Raw genomic sequence first — 17,492 nt, 5'->3', positions numbered from 1 at the left:
GGGGGGCGGGGGTCCGCAGCGGGCGCGTGGCCGTCGGGGTCGGGGGTCGCGGGTCCGGGTCTGGGGGGCGGGGGTCCGCAGCAGGCGCGTGGCCGTCAGGGTCGGGGGCGGGGGGCGGGGGTCCGGGTCTGGGGGGCGGGGGTCCGCAGCAGGCGCGTGGCCGTCAGGGTCGGGGGCGGGGGGCGGGGGTCGGGGTCTGGGGGGCGGGGGTCCGCAGCGGGCGCGTGGCCGTCGGGGTCGGGGGCGGGGGGCGGGGGTCGGGGTCTGGGGGGCGGGGGTCCGCAGCGGGCGCGTGGCCGTCGGGGTCGGGGGCGGGGGGCGGGGGTCCGGGTCTGGGGGGCGGGGGTCCGCTGCAGGCGCGTGGCTGACGGGGTCGGGGGTCGCGGGTCCGGGGTCGGGGGTCCGCAGCAGGCGTGTGGCCGACGGGGTCGGGGGTCCGCAGCCAGGCGCGTGGCCGTCGGGGTCGGGGTCGGGGTCTGGGGGGCGGGGGTCCGCAGCAGGCGCGTGGCCGTCGGGGTCGGGGGTCGCGGGTCCGCAGCAGGCGCGTGGCCGTCGGGGTCGGGGGTCGCGGGTCCGGGTCTGGGGGGCGGGGGTCCGCAGCAGGCGCATGGCCGTCGGGGTCGGGGTCGGGGGTCGGGGGGCGGGGGTCCGGGTCTGGGGGGCGGGGGTCCGCAGCGGGCGCGTGGCCGTCGGGGTCGGGGGTCGCGGGTCCGGGTCTGGGGGGCGGGGGTCCGCAGCAGGCGCGTGGCCGTCAGGGTCGGGGGCGGGGGGCGGGGGTCCGGGTCTGGGGGGCGGGGGTCCGCAGCAGGCGCGTGGCCGTCAGGGTCGGGGGCGGGGGGCGGGGGTCGGGGTCTGGGGGGCGGGGGTCCGCAGCGGGCGCGTGGCCGTCGGGGTCGGGGGCGGGGGGCGGGGGTCGGGGTCTGGGGGGCGGGGGTCCGCAGCGGGCGCGTGGCCGTCGGGGTCGGGGGCGGGGGGCGGGGGTCCGGGTCTGGGGGGCGGGGGTCCGCTGCAGGCGCGTGGCTGACGGGGTCGGGGGTCGCGGGTCCGGGGTCGGGGGTCCGCAGCAGGCGTGTGGCCGACGGGGTCGGGGGTCCGCAGCCAGGCGCGTGGCCGTCGGGGTCGGGGTCGGGGTCGGGGTCTGGGGGGCGGGGGTCCGCAGCAGGCGCGTGGCCGTCGGGGTCGGGGGTCGCGGGTCCGCAGCAGGCGCGTGGCCGTCGGGGTCGGGGGTCGCGGGTCCGGGTCTGGGGGGCGGGGGTCCGCAGCAGGCGCGTGGCCGTCGGGGTCGGGGTCGGGGGGCGGGGGGCGGGGGTCCGGGTCTGGGGGGCGGGGGTCCGCAGCAGGCGCGTGGCCGTCGGGGTCGGGGGTCGCGGGTCCGGGTCTGGGGGGCGGGGGTCCGCAGCGGGCGCGTGGCCGTCGGGGTCGGGGTCGCGGGTCCGGGGTCGGGGGTCCGGTGCCCGCCGCGCCCCCGCCGCCCCGCCCGCCGCCAGCCCGCGGCCAGCCCGCGCGCCGCCGGAACCTCCGCGAAGGTTCTGGGCCTTTGTGGCGTCACCGTCTCCTCGCGGAACCTTCCGCCGGCGCCGAATAAAACCCGCGGCGGAGGAGCCGGAGGCCGAGTGCGGCGGCCCCGGGCGGCGGGCGGCGGGAGCCCAGGGCGGCGGGAGCCGGAGCCCGAGCCGGAGCCGGAGCCGGAGCGGGACGCGCGGGCGGGCGGCGGGAGGTCCGGGGGCGCTGACCGGCCTCGCCCGCCCCGCCCGCCCGCAGGGACAAGATGGTGAAGGAGACCCAGTACTATGACATCCTGGGGGTGAAGCCCAGCGCGTCCCCGGAGGAGATCAAGAAGGCCTACCGGAAGCTGGCGCTCAGGTTCCACCCGGACAAGAACCCGGACGAGGGCGAGAAGGTGCGGGGCGGCGGGGGCCGGGGGGCTGCCGGCGGGGGCCGGGGTCGCGGGGTGAGGGGCGGGCTGCAGGGGTTGGGAGACTCTGCTCGGGCAGGGGAGGGGCAGGAGTGGGGGGAATGGGGTTAAGGGAACGGGGCTGGGGGGCAGGGGGCCGGGCTGGCGCGGAGGGCAGGCAGCAGGGGTTGGGGGCCTGGCGTTGGGAGACTGAGGTTGGGGGCGGGCGGTGGGGGTCCGGGGGCTGGGGTCGGGGGCAGGCGCGGGGCTGAGGTTGCTAGGTTGGGGACAGGCAGTAGGAGATGGGAGATTGGGGTCAGGGCCAGTGGAGGGACTGGGGCTGGGGACTAGAGCTGGGGGCTGGGGTCAGGGGCAGGCAGTGGGGCTGGGGTTGAGGACCTGGGGTGGGGGCAGGCATCGGGGGTTGGGAGACTAAGGTCCACCCTGCTGGGATGGGGCTGGGGTCAGGGGACTGGGTTGAGGGGCTGGGATCCTGGGCTGGCAGCAGGGCTGTGGTTGGGGGACTCGGGTCGGACTCAGGTTCAGGACAGGTGGTGGGGGTCAGGGGGCTGGGGTGGGGGCGGGCGACAGGGTCCAGGCTGTTGTGGGCATTGGGGTGAGAGGGCAGATGGCCGGGGGGTGGGGGTTGGGGCTGCAACAAGCACTGGGAGCCCTGGTGACCCTGCAGTCCCCCACTCCTCCGTTGCCACAGCAAGCCCGCCTGCCACCCAATGTGTCCAGCTCCCCGGGGGAGTGTGGTTGGCACAGCCTCGGAGGGCAGCCCTGTAGGAGGGGCCGCGGGAGCCAGTGGGTGGAATGGTTTGTGTTTCTTCTTTGTCGGTGCATCAGCACCGGGAACCCCATGGATCTGGTCTGCGTGCCTATCTCCCACCTGGTCAAGGTCATGAGACACTGAATAATCACATTTATTAAGCAGGGACAGAGAGATCTCTATCCTGACACATCACTTTACAGGAATAGTCCAGGTTTTCAATCCTGAGGACCCGCAACAGGCTGGAATGCTGTGCATAGTGGCGACCTGAATGAAATTCCCTGTTTGGGAACAGCCGCCCTGCTCTGTCCCAGGAGGCCCGTTACCCACTGAGCAGGTGACTGGCAGGACCGCCTGCTGGTTCTTGGGAAGGCTGCTTAGCTGTCCCTGTCCCTCCTTCCACGGTTTGCTGCTTTCTTAGAAAACTCTGCAGTCTCAGGTAGCGTGGGGGAGGCGGGTCTCCTGCGGTAGGGACAGCAGTGACCCCCAGGCGGCGGGTGAAGCCGCTGATCAGGCATCTAGAGGTTGGAGCCCAGGGACGCCGCCCGTGTGTGCCCGCTCCCATGCCGGCGGCTGGCGGCGGTTCTGGGAGGTTATATTTAGCCACGTGTGCCGAGTGCGGCTGTCACAAGTTTACCATGCTTTCCGCAAGACCGTTTGCTGCTCACTCGCATTCTCTCATCTATATTTAGAGGTCACTGTGGCTATTTGAGGGCCTGGCTTCGTCCGTGGTGTTGGGGAGTCACAGACGTGCTCCTGGCCTCACTGGAGCCTGTCGGGGAAAACCTCCTCTCGGGGGGCGGGCGGGGAGGTGGCGGACCCAGGCTTCTCGGCGGACAGCTCGGACGCTGGCTTCGGTCAGGGCTCGGAGCAGCGTCCAGGAGCGTGCTCAGGGCTGCGTGCGTGCCCTTGGAGCCAGTCTGCTTGAAAACTTTGACTTGACTTCCACGACGTTCCTGGGGGTGCTGCCGGCGCGTCCCTCTCTCAGTAGAGCGTCTGGTTTGCTCCAGGCTGGTAGTTACTCAGCCAGGCCCCGCACCGGTGTCCCGTGAGAGGCTTCTGCCGGCGGGCCTGGGGCGTGGGGGTCCTGTGATGTCTCCACGGCTCATGAACCTTCAGTTCCATGGTCCCAGCAGGCTGAGCCCTGCCCTGAGCCCCTGGCCCCGTCCTCCTCCTGCCCTGGTGATAACTCTTGTCTGATTCCTGCACCCCCCCCCGCCCCCTGGCCCCCACACTCGCTCCCCGGCCTGCTATCCCGTGCAGGGGCTAGAAGGTGGTCGGGCTGGTGGAGGGAATCAGCACACCCTGTACAGATACAGTCTGGGACACAGATACAGTCTGGGACGGCAGTTGGAAGTGGGGTTGGAGATCAAAGGGGGTGAGGTGACAATTCGTGGAAACTGCCCTCAGGTTGACGGGAGCCTCCTCATTCATTCACCACATCCCTGTCTTTGTCCTGCTGTGTGCTGGGCCCACGGTGTAGACATTGTCTTTCTCATGCGAGTCTGTGTTCAGTCCTGTCTACCTTCTCTGTGTGGGAAGAACCGGTAGAACCTTTGTTGTTCCTCCTGAGTATGTCACTGTATTATTCATGCCTCTTCAAAAATAGATTAAGCCGGTCCTTTCACCGTGGGGAGGCGAGTGAGCCAGCCAGCAGGGGGTGGAGGGGGTGGCCTTTGTTTTGTGCTCTGTTGTCCTGTGTTGCTAAGCATCCGGCAGCCGTGCTGGCCACCGGCCCCTCCTGGGGTGTGTGGGGCCTGTTGTGGCCGCTTGTCCGTGGGGCGCTCGGCTGGCCCAGCAGGCCAGGGGGCCCCCCCCGTAGGTCAGGGCTCTCGCCTTCCACAGCTGGAGAGGAATTTGGGCTTTTGGCCGACTGCACTGTGGCTTTTCATTGGAATAGTAGATTTTCAAGTTAAAAAATCACACCAGAGGGGCGCCTGGGTGGCTCAGTGGGTTAAGCCTCTGCCTTCAACTCAGGTCATGATCCCAGGGTCCTGGGATCGAGTCCCACATCAGGCCCTCCGCTCACCGGGGAGCCTGCTTCCCCTTCTCTCTGCCTGCTTGTGATCGCTCTCCCTCTCTGTCAGATAAGTAAATAAATAAATAAAATATTAAAAAATCACACAAGAGCGTAGCAGTACGAGAAGCACGAGCACGTAGAGGAGAACCCACCGCACACGTCATCCTGCCGCCGTTCCCGAGCCGCTGCGCATGCGGCCTCCCACGGGGTGATGGTGGTTTGCTCGCCAGCTCATGTCACAAACACGCTTCTGACTTGTGACGTCATCCCGAAGTCCCGTTTTCCTAGCCGCGCGGTGATTTTGGTCCCGCGACAGATGACCGCAGTCGGAGAGGTGAGCTGGTGAGAGCACTGAGCTCCAGCTGAGGGGGTGGGACGACCGGAACGGGGGGGCTTGGGGTTGTGGGTGCCCGCGCCCTGCCGGAGACGCGGCCCGTTGTTAACTGCCCAAGGGACAGGGCGTTGCTTCTGCTGCTTAGGTTGGTCATTGGGTGACTTTCAGGTGTCGGGAGGACTTGGGGAGTGGTCCTTGTGGAAGTTCTTGGGCAGTGTATTCCTCTGGTCCCTCCCAGGCCAGGCCTGGAGGGTCGGGGCTCCGGCGCCCCACGCCGCAGTCTTGCTGCCGTGGAGGGGGTAGGGGCGAGGGAGGCCTGCTGCTTCGCAGAAACAGAAACAACGGAGCACAAGACGTGGCTGCCTTGAGAGCGAGCCTGACGTCCCTCAAGGACTGGGGCTGTTAAATTAGCTCGTTATTCGTTAGCTCGTGCTTATTGTCGGCTAATTAGAGTAGATCTCGCTCAGCGATCTGAGGAAACCCAGCTTCTCTGTTTACTTCCATGTTCGGTTGCTTCTAGCACGTTCTCGGGCTATGGAGCCAGCCGTGCCGTAGGCTGTTTACAGGGACCCCGTCTGACAGACTGGAGAGGACTCTGGAGGGCACCCTACGTCCCGTCCTCATTTCTGAACTCCTGGCCTCAAGCCATTCATCAAACACGCAGATGTGGCTCTGGGTCCCGGGTCTGGCAGTGGACGTGGCTGAGCGTGTGCCCTGTGCTCTCGGAGTGGCCGCTGCGTGGGGGGCTGGGGGCTGTAGGGAGCGGGAGGCAGCGGCTGGCCGGGTGGCCCAGAGCGAGGTCTGGCTCGGGCTCCAGGGCCACAGGCCACCTTGAGGAGCTGGGGCAGTGGGCTGGGTGCCGGCCGGCTCCGGGCGCCGTGGGCTCCCGCTGAGGCCGGCACGCGGAGGACAGGTGCAGGCCCCTGAGGAGCTTCGGCGCGGCCCCGGGCGCACGTGGCGGCCTCTGCGGAGTGGGTGTGCGCTGTGGTGAGGACAGAGCGCAGATATTTCAGTGTTCTAATTTTATTTATTTATTTAGAAAAAATATACTCTATTTTTATTTATTTATTTATTTGAGAGACAGAGATCACAAGTAGGCAGAGGCAGACAGAGAGAGAGGAGGAAGCAGGCTCCCCGCGGAGCAGAGAGCCCGAGAGACCCTGAGATCATGACCTGAGCCGAAGGCAGAGGCTTAACCCACTGAGCCACCCAGGCGCCCCTGTTCTAATTTTATTTTAAAAACATCCGTGTCCCCCCCACCCTTTGATTAAAAAAGAACAAACCCATGTACCCGAGAAGAGCGTGGGGCGTGAGCGCTGGCCCCCCTCCCGCCCCCCCCAAGCGTATAGCGGTGCCTGCTTCACCTCCCGGCCCTGATGCTCCCACGCGGCTCCCGGCGCCTCGCTGGAGAACTCGGACCCCGAGGAAGCACTCGCCTTTCTGCAGTCGCTCCAGGGCCTCTTGCAGTCACCCCTTCCCCCTCCCATCTGCGGTCACACATGGCACTTGGTTCCCTCGTCTGTCTTGCTGAATGTCTTTCAGTCTGGGTTTTCTGATACTTTTGTTTACAGCCGGATCCCTGTGACACACTGGTGGCAGGAGGGCGGTGTCTTAGGGACTGGAGCAGAGGGTCTGCTGCCAGATGAGGTGTGTGTGTGTGTGGCGGGGACACAGTTTTGGTGCTGGCGGTACCTGAGATGGGGGGACTGGGCCGGGCCCGGAGGACAGGTTCACACGGTGTCTGCAGCACACACGGACAGGTGCCCCCGAGGTGTCTACCCCTGAGTCCTTGTGGGGATGAACTAGCGCACGGGGGGCTGGGGAGGCCGGCGGCTGCATCTGGGAGCTGGGCCCTTGCTGGGCGCTGGGTTACGCCCCGGCCTGACCTCACTGTCTTTGGCTTCAAGCCGGGTGCAGCCGAGGCTGGGAGGAGCGTCCGCTCCCCGCAGGCCCCGTGGCTCCCCGCTCCTGAGCAGCCGGTTCCAGAGGGAGTGCGGCCTGTTGGGGAGCGTGACTGTGTGCAGAACACCTCCGTCAGCGCCTCAGCGTCGTGGCCTAACGACTCACACCTTCTCTCCATCTCTCTCTCTCTGTCTCTACTTTAAAGTTCAAGCTCATATCCCAGGCTTATGAAGTACTTTCAGACCCAAAGAAGAGAGACATTTATGACCAGGGCGGCGAGCAGGCCATCAAGGAAGGAGGCTCAGGCAGCCCGAGCTTCTCTTCGCCCATGGACATCTTCGATATGTTCTTCGGGGGCGGGGGACGGATGGCTCGAGAGAGGAGAGGTAAGTGCCTTTTAAAGACACTAACCAAGTTTCATAGTTTTCAAATGCTACCGGCCATGGGAATCAGGGCAGGTCATGCCTTAAAAGGGATCATTAGCCTTAAATAGCTCCCCCTACCCCCCAGTGTCCAGACTACCCCGAGCCTCCTGGCGCCTGGACACATGCCTGACACCTGCAGACACTGCCCGACAGGGAGCCCGCGGGTGTGAGTGGGGAGGGGGAAGGACGTTCCTTTTGCTGCCTGTGTCTTGCTCATGGGGGTCAGGCCGTGGGGTGTCCTACAGGACATCACAGCACCTCCTGTCCCTGTCCCCCGACCCGGTCCATGCGCTCTATTTCCAGCCGACGCTCTGTGGGCTGTCTCACTTTCTCAGGCTGCTTGGAACCCCGCCTCCCACCCCCCAGGCCCCCGCAGGTGAGCAGGTGCGCAGGTGTGAACAGGTCAGTAAGAGCCTGCCCGCCTCGCGCTCTGCTGTGCGTCGTGGTTCACGGCTTCATCCCCAGGAGGTGGACGAGGGCCCCAGGCTGTTGTGCTCTGGGCTGTGCTTTTCTACCTCTTCCCTCCTGCCAGGCCACATGCTGCCGCCTCTGGCTGTTAACTATGGTCCCCAGCTGCCCCTCTCCCTGTCCAGTTGACTGTGGATACTCTGCTTTGAGTCCAGACAGCCTCGCGTACTGAGATCCTGGGTAAAATAAGGAATAAGCTCCGCCCGGGGCTTACCGGAGGGCGGTTTGCCGCAGCGAGAGGCCCTGGAGGGATAAGGCGGTGTCTGTTTCACGTTACCATAGACTTTGAGCTTCAGAAGCTTGGCCACCCGCTCTCGAACACAGGGTGCTGAGAGTCCCAAGTCTGTCAGAAAGAGCCCTGGTGCCATGTCGGGGCTGCTGGCTCGGGTACTTGACGACGGACACGATGGAAAGTGCAGGCCCCTCCTGCCCGGCGCTCTCCCTGTCTCGTGGTGAATAGCTCCGGTGTCCGTGTTGCCGGCCAGTGAACGGGGACAGTGCGTCTCCACGGCCGAGGGAGCTCCGAGGGAGCCCCCTGGGAGCCGCGGGCCGTCCGACCTTGGCCTGGCCCTGGGCGGACAGACTCCCACCCCAAAGACGCGAGGCCCACAGATAAGAGTTCAGCAGAGGAGAGAGTTCCCGCTTGGCCACAGATTACAGAAGGGCTCAAAGAGGAAAGCAGTGGGCTCGGGGAGGAGTTTCAGTTAAAGGTGTGCAGACGGCACTGACGCCCTCCTCGGGGAGGGGAGGAAGGGCTCCTTCGTGGGGCACTGGCCTCAGGTTTGTTTTTAGGAAATCAAGAGGGAAGGTCTTTTGGCCGATGTCTATAAACGATTGAGGGGTTGGCTCTTAGCTACAAAGGGTGTTCGTTGTGCTGGCTGGCCGGGGTGGCGGGGGAGGGCGTGTGGCCGATGCACCGTCCCTCGGAAGGGGAGGGAGCGCCCTGCATGGCTCTGCAGCCGTAGCTCGTGGCGGCTGCACCTCCTGCCGTGTTACTCATTGCTCTGTTCCCGCTCTCCCCCTAAGGCAAGAACGTTGTCCATCAGCTGTCTGTAACTCTCGAAGATTTGTATAATGGAGTCACAAAGAAGTTGGCCCTCCAGAAAAACGTCATTTGTGAGAAATGTGAAGGTAATGAGTCCCACAGGTGTGGTCCCTTAGACCTGGAAACCGTTCAGATTGTTCCGTAATGTGGAGAAAAATCATTTTTTTGTCTTTTCAAATATAAGGGTCCAACAGACTGCAAACCAGTGGCCTAAGGGCCGGGTCTGTCTTGCTGTGCCATGTACGTTCTTTATTCGGACTGACGTTTATTTAACATGTAGATCGTTACTGTAAACCCATAAAAGTGCAGAGGGCTCACCCCACTTAGGGATCAGCAAACCTGTCCTGTGACAGAGCTGGGCAGGAAGTGCTTCAGGTCCCTGGCAGCGTGGGCAGAAACAGGCAGAGCAGCCCGGGACCCACGGACGCTGGCTGTGGTTTACAGCCCCTTGACTCACACGTAAATTTAACGAACACGATTTTTAAAAACTAGGATTTTAAAAAAATTATTTTTATTTATTTGACAGACAGAGATCACAAGTAGGCAGAGAGGCAGGCAGAGAGAGGGTGGGGGAAACAAGCTCCCCACTGAGCAGAGAGCCCGATGCGGGGCTTGGTCCCAGGACCCCGAGACCATGACCTGAGCCGAAGGCAGAGGCTTAACCCACTGAGCCACCCAGGTGCCCCCCAAACTAGGATTTTTAAAGAACAGTCATATTGGGGACCTCAGATGCACATGGTCTTGAGTTGACCGAGTGGGGCTGCTGCCCTCGTCTCTCAGCCCAGCCCCCTTGGCCACCTGGAGGCCCAGCTGGTGAAGCTCATGTAATGAACGTGGCCGGCACGGCCAAAGCCACGGATACTCACAGTCACATGTTAATGTCTGGATGTTCCTTGCTGGGTTAGGATCCTCCAGACTATATACTGCCGACCAAGACTGTAGACAGAGTTCCAACCCCAGTGTCCCATGGAGGGGGTGCTGGCCACCCTTGCTGGCAGGGGGGACGGGCCGCCCGTGGAGGAGCCCGGCTCTCAGTCCCGCGTCCCCCACAGGCGTCGGCGGGAAGAAGGGGTCTGTGGAGAAGTGTCCCCTGTGCAAGGGCCGCGGCATGCAGATCCACATCCAGCAGATCGGGCCGGGCATGGTGCAGCAGATCCAGACCGTGTGCATCGAGTGCAAGGGCCAGGGAGAGCGCATCAGCCCCAAGGACCGCTGCGACAGCTGCAGTGGCTCCAAGGTGATCCGCGAGAAGAAGATTATCGAGGTGCACGTGGAGAAAGGTGAGGCCGCACAGCTAGGCGCTCCCCCCGCTTGGTGTGCTGCTGGGGGCTGACCGTGGTGCGCACAGGTCGGGCGTCTGGGACCTGGAACACTGCGCCGCAGACGCTGGTCCCCCCCCCCCCCCGCCCTCCCTGCTCCACTGCAGGGCCGGTCAGCAGCCACAGTCTGTGTGCCGCAGTTGGCTTCCTCCGGGTCAGAAACAACCCTTTTGAAGGTTCTCCAGTGCTCTGAAAGGTGCTGGACCTTGAGTTTGGTTAACTACCCTCCCCCTTCTCAAACCATTCCCGTGGAATCATTCTTGACCGCCTTGGCCGCTTGCCGGCCAGAGGGCTCCTTCCTGCACCCGGTCACCCCACTGCCCAGATGCTCCCAGGTATGGCCCTCCCCCATCTCCGTGCTGCCCGACGCTGTCATTGTAAGGCCTTTCTCATGGTTAGAAGCTCTCCAGGTATTTCTGCATTATTCTGTGAGTTCCTAATCCGGTGAATATGAACTAATGAGAGATGAGACCAAAGTTTACAAATTAACACCGGGAGGGCGTTTTTCCAGGACTTCTGCGGAAGCATGCGGCTGTGCGTGCCCCCAGAGCCAGGCCCCGGGGTGCAGCAGGAAGTGGATGGTGACCCGGGCGCGCCGTGGTGGGTGTGCGGGGGGCAGGCGTGGCGATCCCAGCCACTGCTCTGGTGCTGGTGCCCACGAGCTCAGGAGGTCTGATGAGTCAAAGTCCCCAAAGGGCTGTGTGCTGTCTTCAGAGCTTTGTAGAGTGTGCGGTTTTTAAGAGAAATGCTAATCAGAAAGGATGATGTCTCACAGGTATGAAAGATGGGCAAAAGATTCTGTTTCATGGAGAAGGAGACCAGGAGCCTGAGCTGGAGCCTGGCGATGTCATAATTGTGCTTGATCAGAAGGATCATAGTGTCTTTCAGAGACGCGGCCACGACTTGATCATGAAAATGAAAATTCAGCTTTCGGAAGCCCTCTGTGGCTTCAAGAAGACGCTAAAAACGCTGGATGATCGAATCCTCGTGATCACGTCCAAGTCGGGTAAGGTTTCAGAGGCGCGTCTCTGAGTGCTGGGCTGGGTGGGCGCGCCTGGGACACTGCTGGCCGCTAGCCCCACTTCACCCCTGACGTCAGCACCACGTCCTTTGCTCTCAAGTTGAGTCACTGCTCATGACTGGAGAATTTTATGAGCTCTTTAAATATGCTCCTAGAAAGTATTCCAAATCAGGGGGAGGGCCCCCAGCAGGAATCTTGGGGACAAGCCCCATACCTCAGATGGCGGCGGTCTGTCCTGCACACGTCCCTCTAGCTTCCATGCTGTGGGCACGTGGGAGACACCATCAGGTCCAGTTTTCCTGAGAAGACCTTGCCCGTCAGCTTGGCCTCGGCTGCTCACACGCACAGGCAAGGGGGGCAGCACCGAGGACTGCCAGCGTCCTCCAGGGCGCGTGCGCCCAGCACACGAAGCCGCCTCTGGCAACATGAAGGCCGGTCATCCGTGTCAGAGTGCGTCTGGGCGGGGGGTGGTGCTGGCGGACACTCTGGTCATGTGTGGAGCTGCTCTGGTCCCCTCGCCACACCCACCCCCTCCCCGCCAGGGTCAGGGAGTAGCTTGCAGCGGGCCTCTGTTGGGGCTGGGGTGGGCCGTGACCTGCCCGTCCCTGGGCGGCGGTGGCCGGTGCAGGGTGCGCAGACCCTAGAGGGGCCGGCCTCCGTGTGCTTGCTTCCTTCGCATGGCCTCGTTCGGTTTTTCTGCTGCTTCTCTCTGCACCGTTTTCTCCTTTTCTGGACGTAAAAGGATATGGATTCTGTATCCAAGCCTTGATCAGTTTTTCTCTTTTTTAAAAAAACTTCTTATTTGGAAACGTCAAACTCACATTAAGTTGTAAAAATAAACACAGTACCAAGGTCATCCCCGCCTGTCGACAATTAAGCCCATTTGGGCACCGTGCTGTAAGGCAACGCCCGTGTGAAGCTGCAAGCCGCGACCCCTCCCAGGTCCCTAGTTCCTCCCTGCTTGAGGGGAGAAGGTCGCAAGCAGGTGTGGGTTCAGGGTCTGCTCTCGAGGCCCCAGGCCTGACTGTGGCACCGAGGGCGCGACAGGCCAGCGTCCACAGGGAGGCGTGGGAAGCCTCACAGTCGCGGGGCTCCCGGCGTCCCACTGTGCACGGGCAGTACCCTGCTGGTGACCTGGGCCAGAGGGGAGACCCTGCTCCTAGCGCGGTGACGGGAGGCCCGGGCTTGGGAGAACCTCCTGCCGGGAGACTTCTCTCGTCCGTCTTGCTCACTGACGCTGCTCCGTGTCCTGTCCTCCCTCACCGTCCTGCAGCTGCGCCTTATTTCTCATCCCTTCGCTGCTGCTGTCTCCTCTTTCTGCCGTCAGGGCACAGAGACTCGGGATGGGTGGGGAAGGCGCCCTGGCAGCCGGCGGGGGGCCTTCCGCGGGTGGCTTCCCGGCCCAGTCAGAGGCAGGAGCGTGAGGGGCAGGAACGGAGATGGAACTTTCTAGCACACAGGACCGCCAAAGGCCCTGCGGCTGAAGGCCCCGCGCCCCTGCATGGCCGGGAGAGGGTCCACGGTGGGTAGCGGGCTGTCCGGCAGTCAGTGTTCGGCACCTCCCCCGCGGGGTTCACGCCCTTCGCTGGGTCGTCGCTGCCGGGCGGAGCAGCTTACCTCGAGGAAGACTCTTCGGCCCTTCCTTTCTGTTGGGGCAGATGGGATTTTTAGATGTGCCGCTCTGCAGTTCTGGGGTCCAAACCCTGTGAGGCCTTTTGAAAGTTTTCGCAGCAGACCCCAGTGTGGGCTGGACCGCCTCCAGCCCCAAGCCCGGGGTTCGCTTTTCACGCTCGTTCACCTCACGCCGGAGGGGCCGGGCGCTACCCCGGCGTGTCCCCACCCCCGGCCCCGGCAGGGTCTTCGCACTCCGTGACTGAGCCTTCTCTGCGGCAGGCGAGGTGATCCGGCACGGGGACCTGAGGTGTGTGCGCAACGAAGGGATGCCCGTCTACAAAGCAGCCCTGGAGAAGGGGACTCTGATCATCCAGTTCCTCGTAAGTTCCTGAGCGTGGCCGCCGCGGGCTGGGTGAGGGCGCGCCACCGCGCCGGGGCCACCGCGCCGGGGCCGCCGCCACCGCTCGCTCCTCGCCCCCGCAGGTCGTCTTTCCCGAGAAACACTGGCTTCCTCAGGACAAGCTCCCGCAGCTGGAGGCCCTGCTGCCCCCGCGGCAGAAGGTGAGGGTCACAGACGACATGGACCAGGTGGAGCTGAAGGAGTTCACCCCCGGCGAGCAGAACTGGCGGCAGCAGCGGGAGGCCTACGAGGAGGACGACGATGGGCCGCGGGCCGGGGTGCAGTGCCAGACGGCGTGAGCGGCCGCGCGGCCGGGCTAGCGCCCCGAGTGTAACGTTGGCACAATGAAAATGGCATCGCCTAACGGCCTCGTGTCTGGGGTGTCCTGTGTATGTGTTCAGCCTTCTCAGGTGCTGAGTGTCTTTTCGGTTTTTCTTTTGTTTTTTCTTTGGTTGTCACTTAAGTTATAGCTTAATTTATATTTAAACGTCTCAAGTGTGAATCACTTCCGGTCTGCACATGGAGTCTATTTACATTTTCAGGACACTTCTGAGATGCCAGTGACGGCACTGACACTTGCTCCGGGGGGTTCTGCTGCGTCCTGTCGGCCAGGGCAGCCCCCTACAGGGCCCTGGGCAGCGCCCCCGGCGCGGCTTTCCTGCCCTGCCTCCAGGGCTGCTGAGTCTAGATTCTAGACAGTCCTCCTCCAGAACAGAAGCATGTCTGTGGCCTGTGCTCGGCCCCGGGGCCTGGTTCACGGGGCGAGGGCTGCGGGGCCACCAGCCTTGCTGCTGCACTGGGGCTGCAGTGGGTGTGTGATCATCTCGCTCGGAAATTTCTGGAAGCTCCCTGGTCTTGTGAGGACAGACCAGGCTGACATACTGTTTGCTGGGGCCCTGCACCTTGTTTGTGATCGTGATGACTTCCTACCGGCAGCCTTTGCAATGCTCTCCCACCCAAGCGCTTACCGTGAAGAAAAGGACGCCCCCACACACCCTGCAGCCTCGGCAGCGGCCTTGGGAGCAGCAGCCCAGGCTGGGAAGGCACAGACGTCTGTCTGCACCTCCTCCCAGAGGTCATTCCTCTGGCTGCACGGCCACGGGACACGGCTTTGCTGTGCATGGTGGCGTGGGCCGCCTGCCCCGATGGACAGTCCTCACTGCTTCACTCCCAACAGGCGGCCACAGCTCACGTGGCATTGCCACAGCCCCAGCCATCACCGGTCCCTTCCCTCCCATGGCTGTTGAGGGCAGAAAATGCTTTAGATGTGGCTGGGCGAGGGCAGAAGCCGCTTGTTCACCAGACCGCCCGCCCTTGGTTCTGGAGAAGCAGAGTCTGACGCCAGGGGCCGCCGCAGGGGGGTGGAGGGGGTCCATCAGGCCCACACAGTTGGGCTGAGCTGGCTTGGGGGGGGGGCCACCAGGCTCCAGCAGGACCAGGCGGGTGGGCGCCACTTGCTTAGAATGGTCCCTGCTTTGACCATTGATCAGGACAGACCTAAAAGCCACTCCTCCAACCAAGCCCGTGTGAAAACCCATCCACAAGTGGACCGCAACTCCCCGGTCTCCCCCACTGAGTGACTGCTGGGGGCGGAACCACATTCAGCTCCCGATCCCTGGTCGTGGGGATGGGATCTGGAGAGGGTTGCCTAAAACTCACTCCCCCTGTACACCCATCACTGTGCAATTAAATGAGAGACAAGCGGCTCTGGCTGTTTACGTTTTCGGGAGCTCCCCCACGGGTGTTACGGGCCAGCCTGCCTCACACCAGCAGACGGGAGCTCGGACCTGAGGTGGGGTGAGTGCCGACGCTGGGCGGGGGAAGCGTCCACGGCTGTGCTTACAGGAGGGCTGCTAAGGCCAAGGGGCGGGAGAGGGGCCCGGGCTTCATCCTGAGGGTGATGGGCCTGGGGGACAAGCATGCGATCTCACAGGCGTATGAAGTCATTAATAAAAAGCAATTATCTTCAGAGTGAGTCATTTTCACACAGGCCCCGCTGAAGGGGCACCAGCCTCTGGGGTGCCGGAGGCAGGGCTGGAGCCTGGGGACACCGCGGAGGCAGCAGGGTCCACAACCCTCTGTGCAGCCATCAGGTGCACAGTGTGGCAGGTGATGTCTTCAGGCTATCAAGTAGATGCCTAGACAGGCGGGACTCCAGAACACCCCCAGCAGGGCAAACCCCGTTCCCTTCAGGACCCCACTCTGAGACCGGCAGTGTGTGGGACCCAACCCTCCGGAGAGCAAGCCTGGGCTTCTCGGCCGGGAGCACCGGACCCCGCCATCTCTGGGGCAGACACCCCTCCTGCTCTCCCACCCACACCAGGGCAGCTGAGAAAGCCTGTTCACGAACACGGTGTTTGTGTTATGAACACTTTATGTTCGAGCACGAACAGCATTTCTAATAGAACATGAAAAGACTGATCTGTCTCTACAAAATTTAGGTTTCTGCTCCAATAAATGCTAGAAAGGTAAGGAATGTCGTGATGTACACACCGGTCTGAGAGTGGCGTTTACACAGGGCAATCGTAGACATGGATTTCCTGGTCATCGCCCACGGACACAATTTTTGAGCCATTTCCGTTGTATTTTACTCCCCAAACCTGTAAATCAAAAATAAAACTTCTAATGCCTGTATTCTTTTTTTTTAATTTTTTAAAAAAATTTTGACAGAGATCACAAGCAAGCAGAGAGACAGGCAGAGAGAGGGGGAAGCAGGCTCCCCGCTGAGCAGAGAACCCGACACAGGGGCTCGATCCCAGGACCCTGAGATCATGACCTGAGCCGAAGGCAGAGGCTTAACCCACTGAGCCACCCAGGTGCCCCTCTAATGCCTTTATTCTTTACGAACAAACACCCTTGTGTACTCACTATACTGAATCGAGAAAGACAGATGGGGCTGTTCTGGTGCTGAGCCATCGGGAATGGGGCCTTTCCCCTAACCCAGCACCTTGCGTTGCTACTGTTTATCATTCCCTCACCTCCCACACTCCATAAACTTTCAGAGTTTCAGATTCTGGGGAGTCGTGACCTCGTGCCATAAAGCAGGCATCTGCGAGGGGCCAGCATGGGCTCTCATTCACTGTCTCCTGAAAGAAGGCGGCCCACGACTACCCGGGGGCGTCCCCTCGGTCCTGTGCCCCGCCCCCAGCCAGGGATGCTCTCTAAGGCCCTTGGAGCCTGCCAGGCCCTGGAGCTGAGCCAGCAACCAGCATGGGGCACTGGTTTGACAAAGGTGATGTGGCTGGAGTTGGACCAGGTCAGCCTGTCACTCTGACCCCAAGTGGGGGTTCCAGCCCTGAGTCCAGTGTTGTCACTGGGTGGGCCGATGACCTCCCTTCTACCCCAAAAGCCCTTTTGAGACGACAGCACGCTCTGAGCCTCATGTGCAGGGAAACCAGCCCAGGGAGGCTTCACCCTCATGGTGAAATATCAAGATGAACCCCCCAACTTCATCAGCAATGATTTTGGATCAGACGTGAGCACGCAGGAACAGCATCGTCAGCGTTAAGCTACGTTCCAAAGAGCCCATCAGGGCGCCCGGCTGGCTCAGTCGGCAGAACGTGCGACTCTTGATCTTGGGGTTGTGAGTTCAAGCCCATTACTTAAAAAAAAAAAAAAAAAGACAAAATGAAAAATAAAAACCCCAGGATGTTCATTAAAAATATTAAAAGCCAACTTTTTACTGCTATAGGCATTTTCTTCCCTAAAGTGACCAGTTTCCTGAGACTTGCTACTTGGGACCAGCAACATGGGCCTCACTTGGAGCTGCTTAGAAATGCAGGAGCCCAGGCGCCGTGCGGACTCCTGCCTTTCCCTGGAGCCCTAGTTCCTTTCACATCCACGCTGGCAAAGACAAAAAGGTTGCGGGAGCACAGAGCCCGTCCTCCTCATTTAAAGACTGAAGCAAAAGTTACCAATGTTGCTTAAAGCAAAACAACCTATAAGAATTTACGGCTTTGGGTATGTTATAAAAAAGAAAACATCACACCACGTCTGTGGACACCTCTAAAAATAACAAGTGCTGTGTGTTTAAGCAACGGGCACTTTAAAAAAAAAAATTATTTGAGAGAGAGAGCACACGCATGAGCAAAGGGAGAAACAGACTCCCCGCTGAGCAGGGAGCCCGATGCAGGACTCGATCCCAGGATGCTGGGATCATGACCTGAGCCGAAGGCAGACTCCTAACCGACTGAGCCACCAGGCGCCCCAGAGCAACAGGCACTTCTGAGGAAGGCCCTTCCTGAGCCAGCCATGGCAGACTACACCACGAAGAGTGCT

The 17,492-nt window shown here is 62.3% G+C and overlaps 2 protein-coding genes across 6 annotated transcripts in view; one reads left to right on the top strand and one right to left on the bottom strand.

Annotated features, from left to right (window-relative positions):
• Window positions 1-1,611: 1,611 nt before the first annotated feature.
• DNAJA4 (DnaJ heat shock protein family (Hsp40) member A4) lies at window positions 1,612-13,731 on the top strand (the record flags this gene model as incomplete). 2 transcript variants are annotated; one of them, XM_080807947.1, is made up of 7 exons in its annotated part: window positions 1,612-1,900; window positions 7,128-7,308; window positions 8,842-8,946; window positions 9,913-10,140; window positions 10,955-11,185; window positions 13,094-13,194; window positions 13,298-13,731. In XM_080807947.1, the coding sequence occupies 7 exons, from the start codon at window positions 1,769-1,771 to the stop codon at window positions 13,511-13,513; spliced, it is 1,194 nt and encodes a 397-aa protein (XP_080664073.1). In that variant the 3' UTR covers window positions 13,514-13,731. The 2 variants fall into 2 exon arrangements, with proteins under 2 accessions (XP_080664073.1, XP_080664074.1); XM_080807948.1 differs by lacking the exon at window positions 1,612-1,900 and adding an exon at window positions 4,898-5,020.
• SKIC8 (SKI8 subunit of superkiller complex) overlaps window positions 13,665-17,492 on the bottom strand; it is a 19,073-nt gene continuing 15,245 nt past the window's right edge. For 2 of the 4 annotated variants that reach the window (XM_080807951.1, XM_080807952.1), the window contains exons 11-12: window positions 15,708-15,814; window positions 13,665-14,068 (exon numbers count right to left, since the gene is read on the bottom strand). In XM_080807951.1, the coding sequence (XP_080664077.1) occupies window positions 15,725-15,814 (90 nt within the window). In that variant the 3' untranslated portion in view covers window positions 13,665-14,068; window positions 15,708-15,724. Of the gene's footprint in view, window positions 14,069-15,156; window positions 15,815-17,492 lie in introns of those variants that run through there. The other 2 variants (XM_080807949.1, XM_080807950.1) reach the window with 1 other exon arrangement.

This window comes from Martes martes (assembly GCF_963455335.1).
Source record: "Martes martes genome assembly, chromosome: 7".
Taxonomy (NCBI): Eukaryota; Metazoa; Chordata; class Mammalia; order Carnivora; family Mustelidae; genus Martes; species Martes martes.
Note: the sequence above shows the minus strand (reverse complement) of the source record. Positions and strands in the feature narration are given on the sequence as shown.